The 22,258-nt window shown below is 40.8% G+C and overlaps 1 protein-coding gene across 2 annotated transcripts in view; it reads right to left on the bottom strand.

Moving 5' to 3' along the window:
* Positions 1 to 218: 218 nt before the first annotated feature.
* Positions 219 to 22,258, bottom strand: part of CDH2 (cadherin 2) — a 213,874-nt gene continuing 191,834 nt past the window's right edge. For both annotated transcript variants that reach the window (XM_060028838.1, XM_060028839.1), the window contains 2 exons: positions 11,596 to 11,760; positions 219 to 1,619 (listed from right to left, as the gene is read on the bottom strand). In XM_060028838.1, the coding sequence (XP_059884821.1) occupies positions 1,413 to 1,619; positions 11,596 to 11,760 (372 nt within the window). In that variant the 3' untranslated portion in view covers positions 219 to 1,412. The remainder of the gene's footprint in view (positions 1,620 to 11,595; positions 11,761 to 22,258) is intronic.

The following is a 22,258-nucleotide window of genomic DNA, read 5'->3' on the forward strand; positions in this document are numbered from 1 at the left end:
CTTGTGTCACTCGATGTTTTTCTTCTATGATGAGAAGATCCACAGTGGTTCTCTCTGCTGCCCACTGGACACGGCTGCCACGCTAAGGCTTTCAGTGGTGAACAGTGCAAGAACTAATACACGCTTTTGTACTACGGTTCTCAACGCAACTCCAGGACCTGGATCTTTGCAACATTCAAAGCAGCTCAAGTAGAAAAGAAAAAGTTCAAACCAGTCACCAGATCCAAAATTAGCATTTTATTCAGAACGCTGGGGTCAGAGGTGTATCATTTATATTCTGGTACACAATACAGAGGCAAAGCTGTTGTCAGAAGTCTCTCCAGTTTAAAAGCTTTTTTTTTCATTTTTTTAAAAAAACACACACTTTAGTAGTGCCACCAGTGTCAGGCCACCCCTTTCGTTTCTTATGTTTCCTTTTTTTTTTTTTGGTACAAATTATGTAAAACATTTGTGCTAAGAACTTTTCTCCCTCCCCAAACAAAAATGAAAATAAAAAATAAAAAAAATTAAAAAATTAAAAATTGAGTATTCTAACTACAGCTCAACAACTGAATCAAATGTCACTGTTTTGTAAATACTTTATCCATAACGAAAGATATAAACATGCAAAAAACCTGAATCCAGTCCAAATAATACATACACGTGTTCTGAAGTTTCTGCACTTCTCCATAGACTATGCCAATAAAACATTATGTACACATACCATTTTTACAGTGAAGTGGAAAAAATACAGTAAATAAAAAAGTGTACATGGATTAAGACCAAAATGTGTCTAACATTCTAGTTTATGAAAAAATTCAATTTTGCTACAAATTGGTGATATGAAAACTCCCTTTATTTGCAACCAGCTGCATAAGTTTTAAGATTTTAGTGGAAAAAAAAAAAAACAAAAAAAAACTAAAGTCTAAATCTAGAAGTAATGTACATTTTCCAATCTCATGGTCTCATCCCCCAAGATAATAAAATTGCTCCATGAGTGGTTTTGTCTCTTTAATTCCGTATTTTTAATAAAAGCAAATGCATTGTAACAAAAGCGTGTCGAAGCATATCATGGTTTAACTTACTGCTCCCACCACAAAATATTTTGTCTTTTACTTATCGTTTCAGAAATCAGTACCATTAAAGCCTTAAACATAAAACTAATTCCAATCTGAAAAAGGTACAAAAAGGCACATAAAATCCCAGTGCTTCTGTACTGTAAAATTCAAGTGTAACTGAGCTCAGTGTCTTTCCAAACAGTATTGGATCACTGATATTCCCTCTGAGCCCAAACTGGTTTACAGCCTCTGCCACAGCCTCCAGCAAGCACTGTGCTAGTAGACTACAAAGTTCAAGCCTAGCTTCTGAATGCTTTTTGGGAATATCAGTTGAAATTGTTTGTACTTGTCCAAAAGCGAAGTTCACCCTGAAGTTCAGTCATCACCTCCACCGTACATGTCGGCGAGTTTCTTGAAGCGGGGCCCCCAGTCGTTCAGGTAGTCATAATCCTGGTCGCCTCCACTACTGGAGGAGTTCAGGGAGCTCAAGGACCCGGCCGTGGAACCACTGCCTTCATAGTCAAACACTAAGAGGGAGTCATACGGCGGAGCTGTGGGATCGTTGTCAGCAGCTTTAAGGCCCTGCAGTTTGGAAGACAAGAAAAGGATGAAGAGAGGGTTACAATTAGCAACTCCACAAGCAGACGCTAGTGGTCCCGTGGCATCAAACACTTGTTTTTAAGTTTCCACCTGCAGACCACCGCATTTGCAACCCAGAGAAACTGGGATTATCACCATGTTTGAAAGTTAGACAAAAACTAACTGTTGTCTTTTCCTCTGCGAAGAAAGAACCCTAAGGAGTCTAGCCCAGTGAGGCCGAAACATACCACGGGACAGGGTTCATTGGAGAATGCGTTTGACAGGTGACAGAAATGAATGGCCAACTGCCTGAAGCTGTGAGGGGGAAGACCCTAAATGAAGTCTGGTGATGCATTCCTGTAACAGTACATCGGGCAAGACCAGTTTTGAATAATTACTGGAAGAGTAAGTTACATGAAATAATACAGAAGGCTATGAAATCATGTGGTATGTGGACCCTAATCTATGTAGGGTCAGTCAGAGGATTCTGACAACAGACTGGCTTAAAAGGAATTATAGGCAAGGCAAAAAGAGAGACATAGAAATGAGTGCCATATGATCCTTGCCCTCTGTAAGCTTACAGTCTAGCATAACAGACGTTATTGTAGTATGAAATAAATGATAAACAAGTACCCAAACTATGAAGTCTAGACAAAAATTATCAGAATGCTGAAAACAAACTTCGACCGGCGATGAGAGCTACGTGTCCAAGGAGGAAGTGGCATTCTATTTGACATAAGTTTGGAAAGATGTCAAAGGAAGAAAGAAGATGGGCCAGAAGTGATTACAATACAAGGAAAGTTATTCACTAAATCATTTATGTTCTCAACAGAACATAAAATGTGAAATTAATTGATAAATTGTGATCAGGTATTATTTTTTAAGAACGGAGTGACTTCTAGCTCCCACAGGCTTTAGAAACGTCATGATCCAGTATCAATACATAGTATAAACATTGAGGAAGAGGATCCTGCCAATGTAAAGTAATATGTGTATACATGGCTCTTAAAAAGAATTGGAAAAATAAGAATCAATGAAATGCTTATCAATACACTTAACTCCTGCAAAAAGATGCTTTCTTTATACATAACTCATGTATCTGAAGCTATCGTAATTCATAATTATGCTCTACAAAACTTTAAAGATTTAATACTATGTCTTTTTGCCACATACTAAGTATTTTTTTATACTAAAAATACTAAGTATTTTTTTCTCTATTTTTTTCCCACTTCCATTCTAGTAAGTCCAAGATATACCAATGTTAGTCTCCAAACAATCATTCTCTTTTCCCACAACTCTTAGATGTAGACATAGAAAATGGACTTGAGGACACAGGGTGGGAGGGGGAAGCTGGGACGAAGTGAGAGTAGCATCGACATACATACACTACCGAATGTAAAATAGCTAGTGGGAAGCAGCCGCATAGCACAGGGAGATCAGATTGGTGCTTTCCTATGACCTAGAGGGGTGGGATAGGAAGGATGGGAGGGAGGCTCATGAGGGAGGGGATATGGGGACATATGTATGCATATAGCTGATTCACTTTGGTGTACAACAGAAACTAACACAGTATTGTGAAGCAATTATAGTCCAATAAAGACTTAAAAAAAAATGCCGGTGGGCTTATGGTGGCTTCACTCATCCAAGACGTGATGAACTGTCCATCTTTAGATCAGTCCTTCCAATCCACATGTGTTTTATGAGTACATATATGGTTTTTATCAGTAGACAGGAGGAGGGAGAGGGAAAAGGGCATGAAAATTAAGGTCAGAGTCAGCACACGTAGTGGTTAAGAGCTCAGACTCTGGGGCGACGCTTCGGCTCCGCACAGTACTAGCTGTGGGACCTGGGCTAAGCTCTACCAGCTTCATTTCCTCATCTGCAACTGTAATCACAGTAATAGGATCATTACGGAGACCAAATAAAATAAAGGGACCCAAGGGCTCACCACAGTGTCTGGCACTTGTTAGAGCTCAAGGAATATTAGTGATTTTTTTTTTTTTTAATTTTTAAGGTTAGAGAAAAAGATTCTTGCTTTGGAATTTGAAAAAAAGAAAAATAGATGTGAAGACATAGCATTTTAGAAACAAAATGGCAGCTGCTGGACTTCAATCAAAAACCAGAAAGAAAAGTACACCCTACTGCTTCCCCATCCCAAAGTCTGTCTCACCAACAATCCTAACCTTTAATTAAACACCACTGTTCCTCTTCTCAGGTAGACTATAACCCAGACATGCCTGTGTAAAGTAAAATAAAACAAGTCTTCCTTGAACTACTTCAGTATATAAAACACAAATAATTTTGGATAGGAGTTTCTTGATCATATTTACGGAATAAGCTACAGGGCAATTCTGTTAAGACGGAGAACTGCAAACTCCCAATTTCTCAAAATTCCTAATTTCTTTTTGTGGTAGATTGTGTTACTGTCCTCAGTGATTCACCATCCTCTCCCTGTGGGTGGATCACACGCCCGCAGCACCACAAGTGCCTCTCTGGAGCCAGCTGACTTCCCTAACCCACTGTCAGGCTTGGCTACCCGACTGGCGTTGGCCAATGGATGGAAGCAGCTGCGTGGAGGAGACTCGAAGAGTCTAACATGCTTCCACCAGTCCCCTCGCCTTTCCCCCTCTGCCAGGAGAAGAGCCTGCCGCAGAGGAAAGTTTTCCTTCTGCCTGGATCCTGAAATACAGAAGATATGTGAATCATGGCATCAGCACCAAACTGGAAATACGGAAAGGTGAAGACGAACTTGAAAGGGTCAATGGCAGGGCATCATGTGTGCCTGGATTCCCTGGAGATGAAAACCATGGCCTGTGCTTCCTGTGACTTAAAATAAATGCTAGACGCTCCCTGGTCTTCACCAGTGTGTTAAAGGGCCCAAGACTCTTCATCAAATGTCTATGCCACCTAATTAATTTCCTTAAAACAAATATAACACTGGTGAGAATCCAGCTCCATACTCACCACCGAGGTTCTCAAAAATATTTCTTAAAAATTTTTTTAATCTCCTGCCCTGACTTTCTGGTCATTCTGATAGCTGTTGAATCTATGCTTTACTTCTTTTTTAAAAAAGGGGTTCAGGCTATAAAACCCCTGAGAGGTCACTGTGCTAGCCAGAACATCAAACACTGCCTCAGGTTTTCATGATTACAAAAGAGCAAAACCCAGTGAAGTTTTCAAGAATTCTTAGGCAAGAGCCGTCTTTCTAGGCTGAAGGTTAAGAACTTTAAGTCCCCTCCACTTGGAGCGCACTGATTTGTATCCGAGAATAAAATATGACTGTTCCGGCTGAGGCATTATATATCAATTCCGGGTAGTATTCTGGTAATTCTAAAAAGTTCATAGTCAAGTCCTGAGAAACTGATGGTGACAGGCCGGCAACCAGGGTGAACGTACCGATAAATCTGGGAGTGGGAGGCGGGGCACACGAGCTCTGGTCCTCCCTTATGGGATTCCTTTATTTGTACGTGTGGACACCCCTTCACATGATGTGTGACACGCTGTTGCCAAATTTACAAGCTAACTGCATGTGTTTCTCTCTCCCTACCTGGGTTTGACTAAATCTAGAAGAGGATGCGCTTGTTTCACCTTTCCTGGACAGGCAGAGCTTGAACTCTGGATAAATCTGAACTAGTTTCCATAGTGAACTGCCTCTGTCAAATCAAAGAGCTGTGGCCCTGGCTGAATTCTTGCTGAGCTTATATTTATAGACTTCTGATCCCATGCTTTATGGATGGAGACATGCTTCTATAGGGACTATAAAAAACCCACATTCTTGGGTGAGGGAACACACGAAGGAGGTAAGAGGAAAGAGGTCCTATTGATCCCTTACATCCAGTCCTCTATTGTCTCAAATCCACCGCCTTAGTTCAGGTCATCATTATATCCTGCCTGGACCACAGCAAAGGCCTGACTGGTCTCCCTGTCCCCAGGACTATTCCTGCTTTTTTGGGGGGGGGTGCGGTGTGCAGCTTGTGAGATCTTAGTTCACAGACTAGGGATGGAACCCAGGCCCTCGGTAGTGAAAGCGCAGAGCCTTAATCACTGGACTGCCAGGGAATTCCCTATTCCTGTTTCTTACTTACAAACAACTATTGGTTCCTTTTTCAGACGTTATTTGATTATTTGATGTCAATCCTCCCCACGCCAAGTAAAACTTTCTGATTGCTATCCCCTACAGCAGTGTTTCCAAAATAAGGGAGGAGTCCCCCTAGGTGTATGCAAGATGATTTTTAATTGGTGCACAGGCACTTTAAAACAATTTATTTAAAAAAAAGTTACAATTGATTAAAAGTTTAATAAGTACATCATAGATGAAGTTTGCAGACATGGAAAAAACTAGGTGTTACTCAAATGCCTGATGCCTGATGTTAGAGTAAGCTATAGGATGATGTCAAAACCCTCTGAGGAGCATTCAGTGGACCTAATCTGTTCACCCACCTCTTCTGTTGCAACTCTTCTCAATTCCAGCAACCATAACTGAATTATTCACCAAAATCTCCCCAAACCTAAAAAAGTCATGTTCTTAGTGTACCTCCATGTTACTTATGCATTCATTTCCTGCTAGCTGAAATGGGATTCCTTTTGTTTAAAATGTCCCATCTCATATTTTTTCATTTAATTTCCATCCATCCACTGTTAAAAATGTCACTTCTGGGCTTCCCTGGTGGCGCAGTGGTTGAGAGTCCGCCTGCCGATGCAGGGGACACGGGTTCGTGCCCCGGTCCGGGAAGATCCCACATGCCGCGGAGCGGCTGGGCCCGTGAGCCACGGCTGCTGAGCCTGCACGTCAGAGCCTGTGCTCTGCAACGGGAGAGGCCACAGTAGTGAGAGGCCCACATACAGCAAAAAAAAAAAAAAAAGTCACTTCTGCTGCCTGGAAGTTTTCCCCTAACCATGACCGAGAGTAATTCCTGTGGTCTCTCTGGTCCTCTTTACTTTTATTGCCATGTTTTGGTTACACTAGATTGTGACATCCCTTTCTGCTGAGGTGGTGTTGTATTCATTTCATATCCGCTGTCCAAAACACTGCTTGACATCCAGTAAGTATTCTAGATGGTAGCTTTGTACTGTTGTCCTGGGCTTAATTTTTTCTCCTCAGCACCTCGTTCATGTTTCTATCTATACCTTTCAGAAGAAGCTAGGATTTAGGTTTAAAATCTCTGCGGACATAAAAGTATACCATGATCACATGACAGTGGAATTCTGTGACTTACCAACGCCAACATGACTATGTCTCCTTCTGGGAAATTCATTTTTACTGAAAGCTTTTTTTTTTTTTTTTTTGAAAAGGAGAGGTTTCTATCTGTTTTATTTACAGATATAGGGCAGTAGAAAGTTTTTACTCCTGAATAGTAACTTGTAATGATAATACAATACTAATAATAATTAAGAGATTTTACTATGCAACAGCCACTATACCAAGCACTTTACATCGATTTTATTATTCATTCCTCACTGCAATCTTAATAGAAGGGTCTATTCTCACCCCCATTTTATGAATAAGAAAACTAGAAATCCAAGTGGTTACGTCCAAGGACCTTGACCTTGTACAAGGTCACAGAGCTGTTAAATGAGGCACCTGGATTTGAACTAAAACGCCTAACTCTTGTAGGAGAAGACAAAGATATTTTTAAAAGAACATGTTAAATTTAATTAATAGGAGAAAAAAGGCAACAATTTTAAACTTCAGGAGTTTTAAACAAAGTATTCCAGGAGCACCTTCCATAAGTTTTTTAATACTATTAATCAAAAGTCAGTCCTTTAATAGAAATATGTCCTTGGTTTTTAGATTCCTGAGATAAAGAACTATACAGAATTAGTATCGTTACTGGAGGTATGCTAATATCTACTGTCGGGCTGAGATTAAATGACACTGTTTCAACTTTTCACCATCTGAAGGTCTTGTTTAAAAATCTCAAAATAGAATGAAATTCTGTGTTTAAAATTCAAAAATGTGTGATTTGTTTTACCCTACCTACCATCTGGAAACGCTATCATTTTTGAGATTTATTATTTAAATAAACAAACTAGAAAAATTTCTCATGCGTTTACCTATTCCTTACACCTGTAAACACACTCCAATTATAATCACCACTATATTCTTCTTCCTTTGGAACATTCGGTATTATGCTAAACCAAATAAAACCTGGGGATAAAGAAATCTGTTTGTATTTTAAGTGTATTTATAAAATGTGCTTGAGTTCTTTCTAGGTGACTGCAACCACTTTTAAAACTTTACCTGTATTTATTTTTATCTGTCCAATTATAGAAAGATACTGTACAAGTCTTAATGCGTGTCTTAGGTGGAAGAATCTACACAGTGAGTCTGAATGTAATCTCTGATTTAGGCCTTTGAACAGTTTGATCTCTTTGGACTTTTCCACAGACCTGACCATCACATCCCTCGACCCTCTTTTTAGCTGTTTTCTGTGACACCTTAAACGCCTTAGACTTTCTTTTTCCTGTGTCCAAAAGTAGGGCATTTCTAGGTATAGATTTTGGGTTCCCCTTTCTACTCCATATTCCTCTGCCTTACAATCACATTCAATTTCAAGGATTCAGTAGCCATTTGGGGAATAATTTCCAAATGTGATCCTTTTGTCCGTTCATGTACTCACCGAACCAGTGAGCCCCACAATGATTCCCCAGGGATACACCTCTTCCACTGGACCACAGGAGGGCCCTGAGGGGAGGCAGAAGGGATGCTTGGGATAGGAGTCATGGAGGGAGGCGAGTTCTAGGTACATTGGGATGTCGCAGGATGGTGCCCACCCATACTCTGTGTCCCTGACCCTTCTTGGTCTGGTAAGGACTTAACTAATATCTAGAAAAAGGGCAAAGGACACTCCAGGCAGGAAAAACACTGTGGGAACTGGTGCTGGCATGGAATCACAAGCTGAGAAGAAATTACAAGTAGAGTTCTCTGTTGCTGGCCTGTAGGATGCAGGTAGGGGAGGGGCCTGAGATGAAGCTGGACCACCTAATAAGAACCAGATCTAATGGGTGTCCTCTGCCTGGCAAAGTAAGAGTTCAGATACTGGAACGTTTGCCTGGCACAGAGATCACGCTAGCAGCAGCGCAGGGAACTCACACAGAGAGAATCTCTGTCTAATGTCTTATCTACACATCACTGGCACAGGATGTACACACCATAGATATTCGGTAGTTATCTGGTAAATGAATAATCCTTAAACCAAGCTCAAGATGATTTCCAAATGAGCCATTTCTAACAAATGCAGACAATTTTCAGAGTATGAATGGGTTGTATTCTGGAAGTTAATCGGCAAGTCAGTTGTTCAGAACAAACTTCTTCATATATGTACTCACGCATGTTTGCTACGACCTCCAGCCACTTTATAGACTGTGTACCTGGGTGCTGTTTTAGGAAAAGGCAATTCCAAACGGAAATTCCTACTGTGTACCTTTTCCTACTGTGGCATTAGAAGGGTTGGGCAACCGAACCTTACTAACTAGATACTCTCCTCTCTCTACTGAAGAAAATCCAGTCATGTTAAAAAAAACAAAAAAATGAGTGAACGCACCAGACACAAACACAAGGTACACAAAACACACAACTTGGAACGGCCAATATCCTCACTTCCTGAATGTAATGGGCACCAGTGAGAGCGAAAGCCTCTAGACATGGGCCCCAGTGAATCCCAGCCAAATGCAGATGGGTGATGCTCATGGCTGCATGCCCTACACGCCCGCCACAGTCCTTGAATTCCTTGAAACAACAGAATCTAAGAGTTATGCAACATAGTAGATGTTTAGGTTACACAAAGAAGAACGGGAAATGGCCCCCGTTTCAGAGAGAATGGACGCACTCATAAGGAAGAAATAAATACTAACAGTGACACCCCATGGTGAGGGAGAGTCTTGTAACCTTCCCAGGGGTATCAAAGGGGCTTCACAGAGAAGGGGCGCTTGAGTTGAATCTGAAGGCTAAATGAGTGTCTCACTGAAGGTCAAGAAGGAAGGGCTTTGCAAAAGTTATAGTTAAACGTGTGATGCTTTTGAGGAACTACAAATAGTTCAGGGGGCTGCAGCACAGAAAGGGAATGTGGAGGGAAGAGAGGGCAGGAATCAGATTACAGACAGCCTTAGAAATGACCCTTAGTGCTTGAATTTTATCACGAGAAAAGCAGAGTGTCCTGGATGGGATGGAAGCCCACGGAACAGTGACACTTCAGGGACTGGCAGAAACATTCAGGTAAGTATTTGCTGAATTACACCAAAGCCAGAAATCTTGCTTGAAAAAAATCCAGTGCCTACACCTACAGTCAAAGGTTCACTATATCTTGAAACCTGACAACCACAGGAATAAATAATTTCTTGTAATGACGAAAGCTAAATTAGAAGTAAAATCATCAGAAGTAAAATCATCAGGCACTCTTATATATTCAAAAATATCTAGTTATATATATATATATATATAAATATATTTTATATAATATATATGTTTTATATAATATATATTATATTTATATCATATATATTCCTGCTAATTCCCCTAACCAGGCCTATATGTATATAAGTAATCTGGAAAAGTCGGGGCATATTTTTGTACATAAAGGAGTTACCAGCATCCTGTTTTTGCCTTCTATCAGCTTTTAAATCGTGTCTACTACAAATTAACCCATTACCAATTTAACAGAAGTGAACAGATAAGTTCAAAAAGTAGCATGTATTTTAGGAATAGATAGTAATGAATATTGTAAAGACAGATAAGCTAATTTTGTTTCAAAACTTTTCCTACAAACTATAAGAGCATCTAAAAATCTAAGGTAGATTGATTATGTAGATGTAATATACAACTATTTCAAGGAAGCCCAGGAAATGAGTCTTATCTGCACGAGACTGAAGGCAATATATACAACAGATGCTTTCCACTTTGTAAGGCACTGAGACCAATTCTAATCTTGGAGATTCTGAGTGGGAGGATCTGGCCAGAGAACACAGGCCCTGCCATATATTCGCGATCAATATCAATATGTATCATTTTCTTATACTAACAATAAAAATTCGAAAGAAGAATTGCAAGGCTTCCCTGGTGGCGCAGTGGTTGAGAGTCCACCTGCCGATGCAGGGGACACGGGTTCGTGCCCCGGTCCGGGAAGATCCCACATGCCGCGGAGCGGCTGGGCCCGTGAGCCATGGCCGCTAAGCCTGCGCGTCCGGAGCCTGTGCTCCGCAACGGGAGAGGCCACGACAGTGAGAGGCCAGCGTACCGCAAAAAAAAAAAAAAAAAAAAAAAAAAAAAAAAAAGAATTGCAGTAAAACTGTAGACATGATCAAAAGAAGCAGTATAAATCATCTGACTCCAAAACTTAAGGATTAAGTGTAGCAGAACTCTTGGTCAGTAATGAAATAAGAGAATACCGTAATAATTTTGACAGTGGAAATCATATCTGTTGTATTCAACAGAGAATTAGCTGCCTCTTGCAGAAGCTCTTAAAACTCCTCAACTAGACAAGTATTTAAATCACTTACATAATATTTAATTTAGCTGCTCTTCCTGTTAATCTCATATGATGGACCTCTCGTTGGGTAGGCACTGAATTCTCACCATTTGTGGCATTCAAAGGGTACAGTGTGAGGAAAATGAAAGTGAACTCTTATTACATGTATCGGTGTTAATAACTGAAATTAGAATTCACTATAATATCGTTAGCCTATTTATTACTTGTAATCTAGGGAAAAAATTCTTTTGGAGAGAGTGTGACTAATACTGATAATATATACGGATGTCATTTACAAATGCAGAACATTAGTTGATCCGTCTCTTTTGGGCTGACCAAAGCCATCTCATCTGTTCTGTTACTGAAGCCACATTTCCTTTTGCATAAAGTTAGGAAAAAGAATTGTGTTTTAATGAACTACATAGCTGTATTCCCAGCAACTTGTGGTCTCCATAGTACTAACTGTTAGCATAAAATGAACACCCTTATAAAAAAAAGTGAGTCTCTCTTTGCACCTCATTAATAAAGTCACCGATGTCCCCAGGGTGCGGGGCTGCAGATCGAACCGGGTACTGGGGCTCAGCATGGATGGGTCTCTCATCCAACCGTCGGATTCCGACCGGCTTGATGGCATCTGGCTCCACGGTATCAGGCTGCTGGAGCTGGCTCAAATCATAGTCCTGCAAGAGACAAAACCAACACCCCATGGGAGACGGGCATTAAGATGGAAAGTTACCACCTCTGTTTTTAAACTCATACCCAGAATGCATAGAAATGAATGAAATTTAACATAATGGAAAAGTTGCCACTAGGAGCTTTTCATGTTATGATTAAATATTTCTTTCACGCAGCTCTTTCTTCTGTGTTTTTCATTTCGACAGTCTGTGCGCCATCTGCTTTCCTATGTTCCTCATCAGTTTCCAATGGGAAACAGCAGTGAGATGAGGTCCCACTACAAAGTGACTAAAAAACCGACTAGAAAATATAGTTGTACCATAGAAGTAAAAGTACTAGCTTAATGTTGATGGGGTTCAGGACAGCTACCCCAAACTATGGCATCGTGGCATATTAAATATCTGAAGCTCAAGCACTCTTTTTAAAAACGGCAGAAGCAGGAACGTCCCTCTGACTCTTCCCACCTCACCCTTCTTCCCTGAAACAGGTCGTAACGTTCCCATGTGAAAAGCCCCCTCCTGGACCAGGAGGAGGAAAGTCCTCTTCATCATCAGACACTAGGATTTGGGACCTAGAACTCTGCACAAACAAACCTTTCTTTAATGATAAAAGAATTACCTGTTTATGATATAAAACTCAGAAAATAAAAAAGCTATAAAGAAAGCAATCTCATCTGTAATTCTGCAATGCGGCGGTCATATTTGGGTGTATTTTATTACTATAATGAAATGTTATTTTTTTAAAAAAATTTTTATTGGAGTATAGTTGATTTACAATGTTGTGTTAGTTTCCAAGCGAATCAGTTATACATATACATATATCCACTCTTTTCTAGATTGTTTTCCCATATAGGCCATTACAGAGTATTGAGTAGAGTTCCTTGTTCTATACAGTAGGTCCTTATTAGTTATCTATTTTATTATATACAGTAGTGTGTATATGTCAATCCCAGTCTCCCAATTTATCCCTCCCTCCCTTACCCCTGATAGCCATAAGTTTGTTTTCTACATCTGTAACTCTATTTCTGTTTTGTAGATAAGTTCATTTGTACCCTTGTTTTAGATTCCACATATAAATGATATCATATATTTGTCTTTCTCTGTCTGACTTACTTCACTCAATATGGCAATCTCTAGGTCCATCCATGTTGCTGCAAATGGCATTATTTCTTTTTCTTTTTTTACGGCAAACCTTCTTAAAATAACTCTTAACTTCCTAGTTACTTCACCATTTACTACTCTCAGCCCAAACCCTTTGTCTTGTCAATTCTTTACAAATTTACTGTTTCTTTGTCTAAAGGGTATAAGCTCTTCTTGCTCTGGTCACTTCTTCAGGTCTTCATTCTCTTGTGAAGGTCCCCATGTACAGGTAAAAGTTCGATCAAACGTGTGTGCTCTTCTCTTGTTAATCTGTCTTTGTTGGTTTAATTTTCAGACTCAGCCAGGGACGTGAGGAGGGTCGAGAAAACTTTTTCCTCCCCTACAATGTTACATTGCTTTCATATTAAAAGAAACTGTTGCAAGTGTATTTTCCTTTACTTAGAGGAAGGCATTAGTTCATCAAGGTTTCAAAACCACTTCACTCCTCCCTCCCTTCAGTGGTCTAGAGCAGGGGTCCCCAACCCCCAGGGCACAGACCAGGCCCCACAGTAGGAGGTGGGCGGCGGGTGAGAGAGTGAAGATTCATCTGTATTTACAGCCGCTCCCCATCGCTCTCATTACCACCTGAGCTCCGCCTCCTGTCAGCATTATGGTGAGTTGTATAATCATTTCATTATATATTACAATGTAATAATAATAGAAATAAAGTGCACAATGAATATAATGCACTTGAATCATCCCCAAGCCATCACCCCACCCCACTCTGGTCCGTGGAAAAATTGTCTTCCACAAAACCGGTCCCTGGTGCCAAAAAGGTTGGGGACCGCTGGTCTAGAGTCTGCAAACTATTGTTGGTGGGTCCAGTCTGATCTGTGGCCTGTTTTTCTTGAAGAATGGCTTTTACATTTTTAAAGGATTATTTAAAACAACGGTAACAATAAAGAAGACAAAGAATATTCTACGGAGACTATATGTGGCCCCCAAAGCCTTGCTATCTAGCCCTTTAAAGAAAAAGTTTTCCAACCTCTGGCCCAGAGGTAAGAAGCCAGGGAGTGTGGATTCTCTTCTGGTGCAGTCCTGTGGGAATGTCTTGGAAATAACAGCCTGTTCACTTTGAGGGGCAGAGAAGAACTTGGGAAGAAGGATGCTCTGGGCATTGGGTGGACCTTCAGAACTACTTTCAGCTTTAGCATCAGCCAGCTGGACAGGAATGTCCAAAGACACTAACTATAATGTGGAAATGCATCAAAATTTTAGGTTTGGGCAAATACTTTATAGTTTTCAAACCTCTAAATTCTGGTGATATAAAACGTCACATCCCCAGCTTAACTGAAATTCTCTAATTCACTGTTGATATTTACAGAAAGTACAGATTTGCTGGTACTCTTTTTAGTTCAGGCTTCATCTCTGTCTGAAACCAGCTCAAAACTGTTTACAGTTATCTCTATAGTGGTTTTGATTCATTCGACGCTTGAATATTTACCATGTTCTGGCAATGCTCGAGATCCTTTACATATGTTTGCTCATTTAATGCTCTGAACAACACTGTGTGACGTTAAGTTTTAGTATCCTCAGTTAAGAATTGAGGAAACTGAGTCTCAAATCACCCAAGTCATCTGTCGATGGCTCCATATCTACTGAGACACAGAGACAGGCTCTGACTTCAAATGGATTAGACTCTAAAGCCTAGCTCCTGGCGCAGGCATCCGGGAAGGCGAGTCAAGTCCCAGCTACAAGGTTGGATGGATGAGGGAGAAGGGGCAGGAAGGTGAAGAATGATTAAAACAACAAAGGAGTCACTGACATTCAACCCACTATGTACCAGGAGCTATACCAGCCTCCTGTAAGTGCCTTCTCACTGATACTTCTCCTTTCTTCTTTCTGAAGAATGCTTTATTACCATAATTTTAGATGAAGAAACAGACTCGGAAAGGTTGAGTAACTTGTCCAAGGTCACACAGCTGGTATTCGATTGACATGAGAATCAAAACCAGGTGTGTCTGACTTCCAAATGTCAATCTAACACTGAGCTCTGTTCGTTGAGACGCCCTAGTTGTTCCGACAACCCTCCCCTAAACAACTCTTAACCAAGGGCTTCAACTAAGCCAACGAGTGAAGGCACTCAGGAAAAGCTCCTCCTCTGAGGGATGTACAAGGTGTTACGGGAGGGGAGGCAGGCACACAGAGTAGGACAAGCCAGAGTGGGATGTACGGTTGGTACATCGCCAAGTATAAAACGCTCAGAGAGGGAAAGAGCGCGTTAGGTTCGAACCTTGAATGACACGTGGGTTTGGGAGAAAGGACCATTCTGGTGGAATCAACAGCGTGAGCAAAGGCATGGGGATGCTGTCTCCTTTTGTGAGGGTAGAGTATTTCAAAGCACCCATACAAAACTTGAGTGAAAACACCTTGATCTTGCACACATGGGCTCCATTTAAAATTTTATAGGACGTGTGAGTTATTTATAGACTATCTTAAGGCAGAGGCACATAATGGTATGACGGACGGGAAAGCCTTTGAAATGTTAAAATGTTATACAAAATAAAAAGAGGGCTTCATTTAGAGAATTCTGAACGCTTACATATGAAGAAGCATCGTTTTCCAGGTGATGTTTAATTACATAACTACCAAGCTTAACAGAGGGGCTTAGCCATGAGTAAGCGTGTCTTCTGACAATGATGGAAGCTTTTTTTTTTTTTTTTTTTTTTTTTTTTTGCGATATGCAGACCTCTCACTGCTGTGGCCTCTCCCGTTGCGGAGCACAGGCTCCGGACGTGCAGGCTCAGCGGCCATGGCTCACGGGCCTAGCGGCTCCGCGGCATGTGGGATCTTCCCGGACCGGGGCACGAACCCGTGTCCCCTGCATCGGCAGGCAGACTCTCAACCACTGCGCCACCAGGGAAGCCCGGAAGCTTTTTGTAGAAAGGGAAAAACAGACTCTAAGTACAGGGATGATGACAGTTAATAAATATTTTTACGCTGAGGGTGAAAAATGCTCTATTAGAGATCTCAATTACATGAAATTAAGTAATTGAATCTTATGCTCAAGGACTGTCTTTAACCTGGTAACACATTCCTTGACCGTCCTCAGTATATCACGACAACTCCATATAAGAATACAGAGTGATTTCTTTGGCATAACTGGAGCCACGAGAGGCAGTGGGATGTTTCTTACGTGGAAAGGACTTGTCCACCTTGATTTCTTATACAGCTCCCACTATATCCAAAGGTTACAAGCAGAAATGCATTATGTTTGGTTGACAGCGTTGAAAAAATTTTCTAATAAGTTGTCAACACTCAGACTTTGGGATATTTTGCCTGCAAATAGGAAGATGTGGTGTAAAACCAGGCTTAACTTCTGACACAGAAAGCTGTTACAGCTGAGAGCATCTATCTCGTTTGGACAAGGACAGACCGTCCACTTGGCCTGCTTCGCTTATTAGTGTACACATGCACGAGCATATTCATTTACAGATTCTTACCTTCCTTTCGATAGCCCTTTCCTACTATCTTAAGAACCAGAGCAGGAAGTCTAAAGATGTCTGTGGTCAATATGTCAGGCCCATAGAAAGTGCTCACTAAAAATGTGTTGAATAAAAGTCTCAGGGATGACATTCATGCCAGATGTGCACAAGAGCAAGAAATGTGCTTTGGATCGCGTGACACACCATGGCAGTGATTCACAATGGGGAGGAAGGGAAAAAGACCCTGGGTCCCATTGCTGACACTCTTGGCCATGGTGAGTACCTCCCCCTCCGTGATGCAAACGTGTCATGTTCCTCAGATACACTGATATCTAAAAAAGAGGCACAAACCCACTGATTTACAGGAAACTAGAATTTGGGTTAAAACACGCGGCTTAACTCTTCTCTGTGATGGTTTCCCTTGTCTATTGCAAATACGGGATATGAAAATCTGATGGTGGTATGAAGTGGGCAGAAGTGTCTTCAGATCACAGAGACGGTTTTTCTGTCCACATCCATCTGTGCTCTATGGCAGAGTCCTGCCCCGAGGATCCAATTTTAAGCCTTTTGGTAAGGGGTCACTCTATGTGAAATTATACACCCTAAATTATATATCTTTATAATCCCATGATGCTTTACTTAAACACACAAATTACAGCATGTAGGATAAGAATTCTAAAGAGAATTACAGAGACTGAAAACATTCTCAGGGTCACTGGGTTCATGGCCTTACTTCTGAAGATTAGAAAAAACCCCAGAAGAAATCTTTATTTGGTTCCTAGAACTCTCTAGAGAAACAGTGGATCTGAAAATTCTCTTACAATTGTCAACCTTACTTTGTCAACATTAACTTCCCAGAGAAATCCAGTTTTCAAACTAAGGCCATGGAAAATCTTATTTTAACTAACGTTTGGAATATGTGTTATTTGGCAATGGTCATGAGAAGCAGGCATAGAATTAGGGTTTTTAGATATTAACATTGCAAGTAACTGAAAACACTTCTTTTTGGGTCTATGATTTAAAATGTCTTAAAGGTGACACAATTCTGGGAGAGTTACTAAGAAGTTAGTCAGCAGCTTTAACTCTGGTTCTGTCTTTTCTTATTAAATTCCACTGACTTGCAATGATCTATAATTGGTTCAGAAAATGATACCACGAATTGACCTGAAGGCATTTGGTTACGTTTAAATAAAATAAAATGCTGCTTCAGTATAAAGTGAAATTCTAGATTCCCAGGCAAAAATTTCAGAAAGCTCTGTGGCTGGTAGAATCTACAGAATCGTGCAATTATGTCTTTTTTTTTTTTTAATTAATTAATTTATTTATTTATTTGCGGTACGCGGGCCTCTCACTGTTGTGGCCTCCCCCATTGCGGAGCACAGGCTCCGGAGGCGGAGGCTCAGCGGCCATGGCTCACGGGCCCAGCCGCTCCGCGGCATGTGGGATCCTCCCGGACCGGGGCACGAACCCGTGTCCCCTGCATCGGCAGGCGGACTCTCAACCACTGCGCCACCAGGGAAGCCCCAATTACGTCTGTTTTATAGAGCGATGAAAATATTCATTTACCGTTTCATGAGTATCCAAAGAGAGCTTACTGGGTGCCTGATGCCATTTTTAGCTCTGAGAGTGTGAAAGAAGGAAACCAGCCTTTACCTGGTGCCCATCATCTGTCAGGAGTTACCTTAGGTGCCTCCTTATGTGATATCTCAGACGCTCCAAGCAAAATCCTGCCAAGAGAGTGCTGTTCTATCCCATTGATTCCCGTAACTCAGAGAGGTTAATGATCTGCCCAAGATCATGGACTCAGTGAAACAGTGTGGAAGGAGCAAACAGAGACCACCAGAGCAAGCAAAATAACAACTAAAAAAAGCTGTATCTTCATATATAGAGAATAGAACTGTGGCTGTCAAGGGCGGGGCGGGGTGAGGGAGGGAAGGACTGGAAGTTTGGGATTAGCAGATGCAAACTATTACATATCAGACGGAAAAACAACAAGGTCCTACTGTATAGCACAGGGAACTACATTCAATATCCTGTGATAAACCATAATGGAAAAGAATATGAAAAACAATATATATTTGTATACCTGAGTCACTTTGCTGTACAGGAGAAATTAAACACAACATTGTAAACCAACTATTCTTCAAAAAAAAGGCTGTACCTTGTTGCCTGGGCCAGTGAAGAAAGGGACAGAAGAGTTTGCTGAAGGGGGGAAAATGAGGGGCTTTAAGAGCCAGAAGGGAAGTTCAAGGTGGTTATGCTAACTAGGCCGTGGAATCCAGGACTCTGGTCTGCGCACAGCCGGTTAAAGCCTCACTGACTTTCAGTCAGAAAGGAGTCTTCACTTGGGTCCAACAACAGTCTGTCACGTGAGGGAGGGGGAGGGCTCTCAAAGTTCCTGGTCCTTTCTCAGCTTCCACCGGTGAGAACCAGGGATGGAACACAAGAGCCAGTTTGGCTGGTTGGTACAAGTGGAAAATGTTCCTTTTACAGTAGCAAAGGCAAGTAACTTTCAAATTCCCGTATAGATAAGGTAAATATTTTTAATGTTTCAAGACTGAGTGAGAGAAATAAAAATACTAACATGAAAGTAAATGGACAAAATTCTCAAGGGGAAAAAAAAAGGTACCCGATACCTTTTACTTTTTCTTGCCTGTGGCAAAGGTAAGAAACCCTTCAGTCAGCCACAAAAAGGAATGGAAGATGGAAAAGGAGAACATTATTACCTCACCCTATATAGCTCCTGGCATTAAAATAATTGAATAAAATAACGATAAGGTGTCAACACATTACTATACAGCCGCGGACAGCTAAGTTGAATACACTTGCAAGCTTTATGTAAATTACATTACAACCTGATTTTCTTCCCCAGTGAGGTGTAGTTACGATGGTTAGCTATTTACACAGGGGAATTGATGTGGAAAACGAGGTTGATTCTAGGGATTACGAAAGCCCTCAAAACAAAAGATTCGCTAACAGCTTTTCTGGTTTAAATCATAAGCCTAATAGAAATAAAGTAACTTGGAGACTTAATATATAGATGAAGGTCCCCCATTCTCTGTTTTCATCTCACTGGAGAGCCACTTTACCACTCACCACAGTGGGAGGGAGGTGAGTCTCCATTAAACACATTCATGGCTTCTGCTTCCGTGGTTTACCGTTCATGCTGCCCTGTCACAGCTTCTTTTAAAACTCTGTTTTCGAGAATGAGCACATTCTTTGGTGCAAAATTGTGGTTCTGCTTCAGAAACTGGCACTGTTGAAATTTTATCACAACTTATTTCCCATTGTAAAATTATGGCACGTTTTTCTGGAAACACATGCAGCAAATACAATGCAATTCAATTTGATTCAACAAAGACTTTCTGAAGAGTCTCTTGGGCCAGAGACTTGGTTACTGACCTCATAGAGCTTTTAGTCTAGTGTCTTTTAAAAGGACACATTTAAAGCTAATACAAATTTAACATAATAGATAAAACTATTACAAAAATATGGAAAATGAAGGTGTAAGGAGCTGTGAAAGAGGTGTTGCTGAAAGGAATAAGGATGTGGATACACAAAGCATTTCTAGCAGAGTAACAGGGGCTTCAGACAGATGATACGCTTCTCTCAAAATGTAAGATTTATTTTTTACCCTGATGTTTGTAATTTCCCATTCTTTCCATGTAATTCAGTTACTGCCTTATAAACATGGACATGTTTTTTTAACCCTTTCAAGCACTGTCTTGGGAGACAAAAAGTATAGCTTTCTGAATGCATCTTCAGTAATACATTCTCACCCCAAGCCCCAACTTCTCCTTATGTAACACAAAAATGTCACCACTCTGAAAAGGTCAAGGTCATTCTGTCTTAGCGTGACCTATTATTCTACCTTGGAGGAAATCTAAAGATAGGTAATAAAGGAATGGCAGTATTTGGTTGGGAATATGGTGACGGCATCAAAATCCTTCACTCGTTTATGTCACATTGTTTTGGAATTTCCTAAAGAGATATAGTCTTTGTTTTAAGATAAATTTACAAATGAAATCAATACAGAAAAGGGAGTATAGTATTGTGATTTTAAAAAATGGATTCTGAAATCAGAGCATCTGGATTCAAATCCCGGCTCTACCCTATCTATCTGGGTGACCTTGGGCAGATTACATACATTTCCTGTGCTAACCTTCAGAGTATTCAACCTTTGGACAAAAGAGTGAATGAAGACTTCATTAATGGAAAGACGTCTATAGCAGGGATCAACTTTTCCCGTAAGACCTGATAGTAAATATTTCAGGCTTTTTGGGCCATCGAGTCTCTGTCAAAACACCTCAACTCTGCTGCTGCTGTGTCATAGTAGCTATAGGCAGTATGTAAGCTGTGGACATGGCGCAAGGCCACACAAAATGGAATTTTTATAAAGTTCCAATACAACTTTATAGAAATAGGCAACTGGTAGATCTGGACAACTGGTAGAAGTCTGGCATATTCCACTTAGTATCCTAGCTTTTTTTTACATCCTGGTAACACATACTTGGCATACAAATCTTTATCTCTGTATTGCTGGGTAACTTTCCATTCCTCTAAAACTAAATGTAATAAACTTAAAAGTCAGGAAGAATAAACATTAAGATGAATTACATAAAATATTGTGTTAATTTACGTGAAGTGATCAGGATAGTAAATAAAAAAGTCACGTGCAAATCAAGTGCACATTAAAAATACTGAATGCCCAATAGGGAATGGGTACCAACCAGTTCAGACCATATGTTGTCTGTAGCCTACCAGTGGGTCACCTGGCCATGAGGGTTTTTGAAAACAGCATGAAAAAAGGGATGGCAGTGTGCTAGCCCAAATTCCTGGTGAAACTTTCCTTTTGTGAAATCAGTGTCACTCTTTCAATAGCTAATATATACTGGAGTTTGCAGGTGGGTATAAATGCATGAACAACTTGGGAACATATTTACAAGAGTGTGCTTTGGCCAGCAATGAAGATGTTGAAAGTGGTCTCCACAGTTATGTCCAGAGTCAGCCATCTGTTAGCTTGTTTATAAAGCAGAATGATTTTGTAAAGCAGTTATTTCGAAGAATCAAATATACCGGTTTCATTCTCTGCTTGAGTCAGAGGGTCAGGCTTGGTTGCCCACACTGGGGCTGGTTCCTGAGATTGGTGGGTAATCTTTAGAGACCGTCTTGGCTCAAGCAGAGATCCCTGGTCTCAGGGAAGTGGCTGGTTTGGTCTCCAGGTGCTTTCTTGTACCTGTGTCTCATCCTTCTGTCTAGGTATCCAGCGTGGATTTTAGATTTTAGTACCTGTTGCCCAGATTGTATCTCAGGTCTTCTAATAACTTGGCTGCTCAAATTGCTTTTCCAAGCTTCTACACTTGTCAGTGTCAAAATGTGCTCAATTTTGCAAGCCATGCTTAACGAATTAATTGGGTCTTACCCTTTGCCTGTTCTAAAGCCAGATTACCAGTGGTCATCTAATAAACTGAGGCTAAGTGCCCAGCCTCACTGTTTGTACAGAGTAACACCTGCCTGCCATAGACAAGCAAGAGTAAATAAAACGTCTTTCATGTGACCTCCATCCCGGTGCGTAAGAGCTGGGCCTCTCAAGTCACGTGGACCTGGGTTTGAAAACTGGACTAATGGCAATATCTACTGCATAGGGTTGTTGGGATTATAAAAGATTATAAAAGACACGTGAACTGAGAGCAGAGCCCAGTGCCTGACACAGGACAAGTATGTAATGAAACACTGGCATTTATGAATCTGATCATCGTTTCCTGAAGCCATCACAGATTTCAAAAAATGAAAGTGAAGTTATCAGGCTGTAATGGTTCAATTAACCCTGTAGAAAGACTTGCAAACTAAGAGATTCTGGAAGAGGGCCCAATGCACAAACATTCTATGAGTGCCTGCGAGGTGCCAATTGTCCTAGATGCTGGAAGAAAAAAATGAAT

The sequence above is a fragment of the Delphinus delphis genome, chromosome 13 (assembly GCF_949987515.2).
Source record: "Delphinus delphis chromosome 13, mDelDel1.2, whole genome shotgun sequence".
Classification (NCBI taxonomy): Eukaryota; Metazoa; Chordata; class Mammalia; order Artiodactyla; family Delphinidae; genus Delphinus; species Delphinus delphis.